The sequence below is a fragment of the Arctopsyche grandis genome, chromosome 5, assembly GCF_051622035.1.
Source record: "Arctopsyche grandis isolate Sample6627 chromosome 5, ASM5162203v2, whole genome shotgun sequence".
Classification (NCBI taxonomy): Eukaryota; Metazoa; Arthropoda; class Insecta; order Trichoptera; family Hydropsychidae; genus Arctopsyche; species Arctopsyche grandis.
The window spans coordinates 31,682,187-31,692,056 of record NC_135359.1 but is presented as its reverse complement, the minus strand read 5'-3'; the positions used below and the strand labels follow the sequence as shown (position 1 = coordinate 31,692,056).

At 37.9% G+C, this 9,870-nt stretch overlaps 1 protein-coding gene across 1 annotated transcript; it reads left to right on the top strand.

Moving 5' to 3' along the window:
* Positions 1-2,029: 2,029 nt before the first annotated feature.
* LOC143911902 (uncharacterized) lies at positions 2,030-4,253 on the top strand. Its single transcript, XM_077430994.1, has 2 exons — positions 2,030-2,594; positions 2,696-4,253. Exons 1-2 carry the CDS (start codon positions 2,475-2,477, stop codon positions 3,986-3,988), a joined length of 1,413 nt encoding a protein of 470 aa, XP_077287120.1. The 5' UTR covers positions 2,030-2,474; the 3' UTR covers positions 3,989-4,253.
* The last annotated feature ends 5,617 nt before the right edge of the window (positions 4,254-9,870 follow it).

Sequence of the window (9,870 nt, the reverse complement as noted above, 5' to 3'; positions counted from 1 at the left end):
GATTATTTTGAATGTTTATGAACTCGTACTTATTTCTCCTGTGTAACAATACTTCAGGATTGCTTCGATGACTTCAAAGTCAAATTGCTTCGATAATTTCCTCCACTCGATCTTCGTGTTTGCCAAAGAATTCGCTGCACGCCATTAGGACGATCAAATGCGAGGGGAAGCTGCAACTATGAAAAACTAGTGTTGGGCCCGTTGATTTCAACGGGTTGTTTCGAAAAGCAATTGAAACTCGAATAAAAATAAAGTTAAAGATATTGAATCGACTGGTTTCGGAAAGAAATTGATGCACGAATTACAAATTACGAATGACGAATTACATAGTGATTACGAATTACGTTTTGTGCATCGCCGACGCCCCGACGCCTTTGTCCCCAGCGCCCCCGATGTCTTCGGTAATTGGACTATTCGTCACATTGAGGTGGTCACAAAGACAATTTTTGTCATGAAAATCGCGAATACACAATATTTGGCACTCAAGTTCTCGTTACTATTGTAGGCGGGGTACGATGTGTTGACCGTATCCCGGCCTAACGAAACACTGTTGTGTGGTTCAAAGATGGGGTCACCAATGTAGGCGGGGTAGCGATGTGTTGACAGCGCTGTTGGATGATCAGAAGGTTGCGTAGATCACGTCGGGGTAGTACCAATGTAGGCGGGTTACATGTGTGTTGACCGTATCCCGGCCTAACGAAACACTGTTGTGCTAGTTTTATAAAGTTTTATTGTTTGCCTATGGTTGTACAAAGGTATGGTATTTGTGGGCAAAAGTATGTCGTTCAGCGGTCTCTGGATATGGTAGAGTGTCGCTGGCTCAGCATTCAGCTATGTACGGAAGGTCTCTGGATACGGCAGTGTGTTGCTGGCTCGTCCGGCTGGTTGATCTTCCAAGTCCGCGTAGTGTAGTGGTGGCTGGTCAGGAGCTGTATGTTGACTGGTCTGCTGCTGTGTGTCGACGCTTGCTGCTCTGGGTCGACTGGTCTGGTGCTGTGTGTCGACGCTTGCTGTTGTGGGTCGACTGACGTTGTTTGGGTTGTACCTCCTTTTATAGTGTTTTTGGAATGCTTGGTGGAAGTGGTTATTGACGCGTACGAAAGGAATTTTGTTTTCGTCGAGGCGTCGAATTTTCTGGAATGCTTGATGGAAGTGGTTATTGACGCGTACGAGAGGAATTTTGTTTTCGTCGAGGCGTCGAATTTTCTGGAATGCTTGATGGAAGTGGTCGTACGAGCATTTAGTTTATTGATGCGTACGAAAGGAATTTTGTTTTCGTCGAGGCGTCGAATTTTCTGGAATGCTTGATGGAAGTGGTCGTACGAGCATTTAGTTTATTGATGCGTACGAAAGGAATTTTGTTTTCGTCGAGGCGTCGAATTTTCTGGAATGCTTGATGGAAGTGGTTGTACGAGCATTTAGTTATTGATGCGTACAAGGGGAATTTGCTTTCGTCGAGGCGTAGTATTTTCTGGAATGCTTGATGCTGTTCCGCTCGATGTATTTTGTTGTTGCGGAATATTCTCGAAGGTTTCGATGACGATGACGACGGCGAGATTCCTACACTATGATAGTTATTGTTAGTATGATGGACTTTTCGGCTGCCAGATGTTCCGTTATAGAGATTTTAGTGACTTTTTGACGAGTAATTTGTGACCAGTAATCACCGAACCGTGCCATATATAGGGTAAACGGACTACTAGTCAAATTTAAACCGGTCACAGGACAACCGGTAGCTCTAGATCGATCTCACGTGATCACCCGTCACATTAAGACTGGTCACGAGAAAACTGGTCACACCCTAAAATCGGTCACACCCAAAAAATTAAAATTGATCGTATGATAACTGGTCACACAAACAAAAATATTCTTTTTATTTACGAAATTTTTATTATTATCGACTCGACATATGTTCGAGCCAAAAGCCCTCGTGGCCGTTGGTTGTGGTCTTCACGAGGAGTTCGCGGGCATCTCATCAGAGTCAGAGTCAGCTCATCTGACGCTGAAGGTTGGCAATCGCTTTTGCGTTCATTTCACTTTGACAGTTCGAATGTCAAATCACAGTTTAATCTTAATTCACCGCGGCGGTAAATGTGCCGCGGGAAGGTCTATGAAAACACTGATTGTGTTAGTAAGAGGATCCTTTATTTATGTTCACTTGTTACAATAGTAATTAGCATATATGTACAAAGAAGCTCGTTCCTCAGCTTCGGAGCGATGAATTCTTTTTTCTGGAATAGCCAAATGGGACGTTGTTGAGATTCATTCTGCATGTTTGTACAAGAGCGATGATTATGCCATCGTAAGACTTTGCTATTGTTGTGAAACATGTACTGGCTGTAAACCAGGTATATATCGCGGGTGCAAACGCTCTCATGCGTACGATTCACGATATTTCTAGATCCACTAAATAACATTCGTTGATGTCTTTTGTGTGAACGCGGAAATTGCTGTCACAGTTAAATACAGCCACGATGGAGTGCAGGCTTTGTCTTGGATCAGCTCCGGCCGAGTCTTCCGTCTCCATCTTCCAGAGACCAGGTCCTCATCCAGAGCGTCTGGAGCAACGCATTCGGACCGGCTGTCAGATTTATGTAGGTTACTGGTTACAGGTTACAATACTGTTGTGGACCCAATTGGTTCTCCCAACTCTTCTCACCGCTCAATCCTATTGTTTTTTTCATTTCATCTGCAGGTTAAAAGAGGCGATGGGTTGCCAGACACGGTGTGTCTTTCGTGTAACACCAATCTCGAATCGTTGATCAGCTTTCGAAAGGCTTGTTTTCGAAGCCACGAAACGTCTCAACTGAGGTTAGCTGATTGCTTGAACATCAAGACTGAAGAAGTTTTCTTGGAAGATCTAATATGGGACGATGAGCCTTCACTACCAACAATTCACCGAAAGAATAGTGAAATTTGCTTAAAGCCATTTCCCAGTGAATCTGAACTTATTTTACACAAAAGATCTCACCCTGGAGAAAAGCGGTTTCCATGTGACATTTGTTTAAAATCATATATTCGAAAAAATGCACTTGTGAATCATTTGAGATCTCACATGGGGAAAAAGCCATACATGTGCGAAATTTGTCTAAAATCATTTACTGAAAAATCTAACCTGGAGACACATAAAAAATTGCATACTGGAATTAAACCACACAAATGTGACATTTGTTTAAAATCATTTATTCGAAAAGGTACACTTGTAACTCATTTAAGATCTCACACGGGGGAAAAGCCTTACAAATGTGAAATTTGTCTAAAATCATTTACTCGAAAATTTATCCTCGATACACATAAAAAATCGCATGCTGGAATAAAACCACACAAATGTGACATTTGTTTAAAATCATATGTTCGTAAAGATCAAGTTGTGTCACATTTGAGAACTCACACGGGGGAAAAGCCTTACAGGTGTGAAATCTGTCTAAAATCATTTACTCAAAAACATTACCTCGAGAGACATAAACAATTGCATGCTCAGATAAAACCACACAAATGTAAAATTTGTTTCAAATTATTTTCTCGAAAATCTACCCTGGTGTCACATGAAAAATTGCATTCTGGGATAAAACCACATACATGTGACATTTGTTTAAAATCATATGTTCGTAAAGATGAACTTGTGTCACATTTGATATCTCACACGGGTGAAAAGCATTACAAGTGTGAAATTTGTCTAAAATCATTTACTCTAAAATCTAGCCTCGAGAGACATAAAAAATTGCATGCTGGGATAAAACCACACAAATGTGAAATTTGTTTAAAATCATTTATTTATAAAAAAAAGCTTGTATCTCATTTGAGATCTCACACGGGGGAAAAGCCTTACAGGTGTGAAATTTGCCGAAAATCATTTATTCACAAATATAGCCTTGAGACACATAAAAAATCGCATGCTGACATAAAACCATACAAATGTGATATTTGTTTAAAATCATTTATTCGAAAAAATGCACTTGTGGGACATTTCAGAACTCACACCGGGTAAAAGCCTAAGTGTGAAATTTGTTTAAAATCATTTACTCTAAAATCTACCCTCAGGTCACAATAAAATGCATACTGGGATAAATATAAAAAAAAAATTGTTATTGTTATAAATACTGTTAATATATAAATATTCTTACATTTTGGCTGCATACGTGCCATGATGTTTCTGGTGCCCCCCTTTCATGTCATTTCTTCTCATTGCAGTTTATTTAAATAATTTTAAATGAAATGACAATTGAAAATTGAATACACATCTATTATTTGGCTTACTTGTTTTATTTATTTTAAATGTAATAATTTTATTTATTGAATAAAATTGATATATGTAATTATGGTAAATATAAAACTCATTCTAAGCCTGGGGTCGGCAAACCGCGGTTCTTTGGCCGGCGGCGTAGCTACCATTGCACAGATTGATGCAAAGCATCACGGACCATTCTCGAAGGGCCCAAATTTTTAAGGATGTGGCTATTTGTACATACAGTATCGACGATTTATTGGTTATTTGTACATACATAGTACATAAGAAGATTATAAGAATTAGGATTTCAGATTAATCTGATATATAATTTGGAAAGAGACTTTGCATATATGTATGTGTGTAACATTGGTTGTTTGTTGGTTGGGAACACAAAATTCAATTTATTTTTTTTTCCGATTCGATTATTTTCGATTCAAAGGATTTGAAGTCCGAAATTATATGTATATGTTACACCGAATCCGTGAAATTGTCTATTACACGCATTCGGCAAGAGAATTGCCGAATACGTGAAAAATGCAAGCATGTTGCCCAGTTCACGGATTTGGCAAATTTTTTGGCGAATTTGTCTGCTCAAAGCATGGAGTCGGCAAATAGACAGCAGCGCTCCGGTGTTGTTTTTTAGAACTTTACATAAATCTACTACTACTATCAATTATAATTGAAATGCATATAGTACATAATTTCTAGTGGTCACAACTCCTGTGAAATGCGCTAAATTTAAATATGAGCAAATTCTATCTGTGACGGTGAGAAAAGTTGTTAAAATTTTTAATATTAATTTATATCATGTAAAAATTATTTACTATGTATGAACACACAGTCAGCTCCATTGTATTTTTGTGTAAAAGAAATAATAAAAGCCCAAAAAACTATTAATAGTGACTTATTGTTTAAATTTAAGGTACATTTTTAGCCCATTCTCAAAGACTTCAAAGAGTGTTTGTCTGTAATAGTCCCCTGTCCAAAAAATGTTTTTAAGTTAAACCAATGAGTGAGAGGTGACTATGAGCTTGTTAAAATACAAAGTGTTCTATGGCTCAGGTCACGCAGGGCTGTTTTGGTCCTTCGGAAAATGTATCTCCGGACTCCGGAGAGATATATGCAGTTAGATTAAGCGTTTCACACCCGGTGATTTCTTAGTCGTTCACGTTTTTATACATTTGGTCTGGTCGGTGAAGCCGAGAGCTATGTTCTGGGACATGTGTAATGAAATAAAATATTTATAATATAATACTGATTCTTCAAAAGGTATAAAATTCCGACTTAAAATATTGATCAAAATGTATAAAAATAGCATTAATTTATGTACAAGTCATATGAGATGATCGAAACATATGTATGTAGTCATATTATACATAATAATATGTAAATTAAACATCCTCATTCAGCTGTCACTTTGACACTTGGTTATAATATTACACGCTGTCCAGTTCACGCATTCGGCAAAGAATTTGCCGAAACCGTGAACTGGGCAACGTGCTTGCATTTTTCACGCATTCGGCAATTCTCTTGCCGAATGCGTGTCATAGACAATTTCACGGATTCGGTGTAACATATATACGAGAATTCGCAGCCGCCGGATTCTGGTATATACATATAATTTCGAAAGAGACAATATATTTTTATTTTTATTGGAGTTATTTTTATTTTTTTGCTTTTTGTAATTATCCTACTTTATATTACAAATAGCTAGTCTAATATATAATTTCGAAAGAGACTTTGTATTTATGTAACATTGGTTGATTCGGAAGAACACATTCGATTTTTTTCGATTCACAGGATTTGAAGTCTCCGGGGGCGCAGTGAGAGTCAATTTAATAAAAAAAAAAACAAATGAGTATTCAAATGAATTTAATAAAATGGTTACTATTAGATTAGTCATGTTTAAGCGGTTTATATTACACATACCGAGCGAAGCCGAGTAATACAACTAGTAAATTATTAGATTAGGGTGTGACCAGTTTTCTCGTGACCAGTTTTAGTGTGACGGATGATCACGTGTGACCGATCTAGAGCGACCAGTTGTCCTGTGACATATGACTAGTAGTCCGTTTACCAAAAAATGGCAATTTTACCTTTTTATTTTTTAATTTTCGATTAAATTTTTGCTTGGTTTTTTTTTTTTTTGGGACGACCCTTGCTTTTGATTTTGTTCTTAAATTTTAAATTTATATTGAGTTTATTGATGGTGTCATATAAAACGCATTTCTTTTCTTTAAGTTCTTGGGTATTTTCCATTACCGTGTCTCGATCGATTTCTATCTGTGATTGATTTTGTACGCTGGTTTTTGAGCTATGTTGAGTTTGGTTGAAGAGTGAGTGATTCTCTATCATTTTTAACTCTTCCATATAATTTAAGAATGACGGCGTACCGTGATGTGAGCTAAGGTCGGCTAAATTTTTTATGGCATAGAATGCCATATAAAATTTTTCATTGTCCTTAAAAGGTTTCTGATTTTCACTATCACTACTGATAAATTCTTCATTGTGAATACGAATCAATTCGTGATTCGACTTCAATATCTTGATTTTTGTATATTTGATGAAAACATTCCTCTGGAAATGCATCGATTTTTTGTTCCTCCCGCACAAATAAAAAATGGCGACAAGGAACAATGTATGATTTCCAAAAACTGCATGTGGAATTTTCTGGAGATGTATAATATTTTTTACTGCTACCATCTTTGAAATTTTCCCTGACTTTGGCATTTTCCTTTATTGACATGTTTGCTTTATAAATAAAAAGTAATTTTAAAGATTTGTGATATAATTGCATACCTCCTACTGTTAATTTGTATGATGCAACATCTAGTAATTGCCTTGTTTCAGGAACTGGATACATTATTCGATAAACTTTTTGTTCCATCATTGCATTTGAATTTTTAATTCTTAGTGTGATGTAGTTAAGTTCAATAATACAAATTCCAATAGACGGAACGGAATGAAGCTCGGTTTTAATATGGCTTTTGAGCGTCCAAAAGGACCTTTCAATTCTATTTGTTGTAGAATCACCGATCATTGGGAGATACTTTCGAAAACAATGTACCCACATTTCCCTGCACGAATCCCAATCTTTACTAAAATATTCTACAAGAGAAACTTTTTTATTTTTGGAAAATATCTCCACCATTCTTGTATCCTGCAAAAAAATAGTTTTATTTACATCACACTCTTCGGGTGTCTGCGAATACAACATTTTTTTTAATATTCTTATAATCTTCTTATGTACTATGTACAAATAGCCACATTCAATAGAAAAACGATATTGAGTACTTCACTGAATATTCTTTAAATCTCGTTCTGAGTAGATAGCTGTGATCGGTGAGGTATCGTTATTTCGTAATAGGATTTTCGAGTGTTTCACCCAAACATACAAAAAACCTTTTTCCTTAGCCAGGGACTTCACCTTGGTCAGCAGCATTTTGTTAGAAACGGTTGGGTGGTCATTTACAAAAATCCGTTTATCATCGGAATAACCGAGATCCTTTAATGAAAGCGACGAAAGATATTGAATCGCCTGGTTTCGGGAAAACATTGATGCACGAATGACAAATTACGAAGTGATTACGAATTACGTTTTATGCATCGCCGACGCCCCGACGCCTTTGCCCCCAGCGCCCCCGATGCCTCCGTCGCTCCGGGGCCTTCGGCCCCAGCACCGCCGACGCCTCCGGCGCCCCTGATGCTTTCGGCACCCCGGGGGCTTCGCCCCCGGCGCCCGGAGCACAAAAATGAAAAATATGAAAAAAAATGAAAAATATGGAAAAAAAAATGAAAAATATGAAAAAAATTAAAAAACTTAAAAAAATGAAAATAATATGAAAAAAGCTGAAAAAAACTGAAAAAAAACTGAAAAAAATGAAAAATATGAAAAAGATGAAAAAAAAAAATTGTTCCCCATACTGGTTGATGGTTGATCGTCCGTCACATACAAATATATATATATATATATCATCATCATCATCATTTACAGCCACTCGCCATCCACTGCTGGATGAAGGCCTCTCCAACACGCTTCCACCCGTCTCTGTTTTGCGCAACACTCATCCATCTCACCCCGCACATTTTCCTAATTTCGTTCACCCATCTTCCTTGCGGTCTTCCTTTTACCCTTTTGCATTCTCTCGGGTACCATTCAAGCAATTCTTTTGTCCACCTTTCGTCCATCCTCCTAGCTACGTGACCCGCCCATTGCCATTTCAATCTCTTCACTCTATCCACTATGTCCACTACTCTTGTCATACTTCTCACCCACGTGTTCCGCTTTCTGTCTTTTCTCGTTATGCCAAGCATGCAGCGCTCCATACTTCTTTGAGTGCATTGGATTTTATGTAGCATCTTGGTGTTCAGTGTCCAAGTTTCACATCCATACGTCATCACTGGCAAAACGCATTGATCAAAGGTCTTTTTCTTCAGGCAGAGTGGCATTTTTGATTTAAAAACAGCATTCATCCGTCCAAATGCACTCCATCCTAATTTCATACGTCTCTTTATCTCTTCATCTTTATTACCAGACATGTCAATTATTTGACCTAAGTATAAATAATTATTTACTACTTCTACTGGTTTATCATCTAATGGGATGCTATCAGGCATGCAATACCTATTGAACATTAGTTTGGTCTTATCTACGTTAATTTTTAATCCTACTTTTCTACTTTCCCTGTCCAGCTGTGTTAGTCTGTTAAGTAGGTCAGCTGAATCACGAGCTATTAAAACTATATCGTCTGCGAACCGAAGGTGACTCAAGAAGCGACCGTTGATGCTTACTCCGGCTTTGTCCCATTCCAAGTTCCTGAAAACTCCCTCAAGCACCGCATTGAATAACTTGGGCGAGATTGTATCTCCTTGTCTTACTCCTTTTCTTATGCTAAATCTATCTGTACCTGAAAAAATTTTAACCGAAGCTGTGGCATTCTTATATATTGCAGCTAACAGCCCCACATAGGGTTCCGGTACTCCCTGTGTTTGTAGAGCGTTAAGTACTGCATTGTGGCTCACTGTATCGAAGGCTTTCTCATAATCGACGAAACCTAGGCACATTGGCCGTTGATATTCGTTGGCGCGTTCGATTAGTTCGCCAACTACTTGGAGGTGGTCCATCGTACTGAAATTTGCCCTAAATCCTGCCTGTTCTATAGGTTGGTTCTCGTCGAGGATATTCTTCAGCCTTTCTGTAATAACCTTCGTGAAGAGCTTGTAGACCGCTGAAAGTAAACTAATGGGTCGGTAGTTCTTGATATCGCTTTTATCACCTTTTTTGTGTATTAAGATGATAGTTGCGTTATTCCATCCTTCTGGTGTAGCTTGGTTCTGGATGCATTTGCTGAAAAGCCTAGCTAAGATATTATTTAGGGGGGAGCCGCCACATTTTAGTAAGTCAATGGGAATCTTATCTTCCCCTGGGGTTTTACCGTTCTTTGCAGTTTTTAGCGCGGCCTCTACTTCGCTAGGCAATACTGCAGGAACCCTTTGGCCGTTTGTCGATTCCAGAGCGGGGGATTGGCCGTTGTCGTTCTCGTATAGTTTTGCATAGAACATGTAAACTCTGTCTATGATTTCTTCTCTATTCCTAATTATTACTATATATATATATATATATATATATATATATATATATA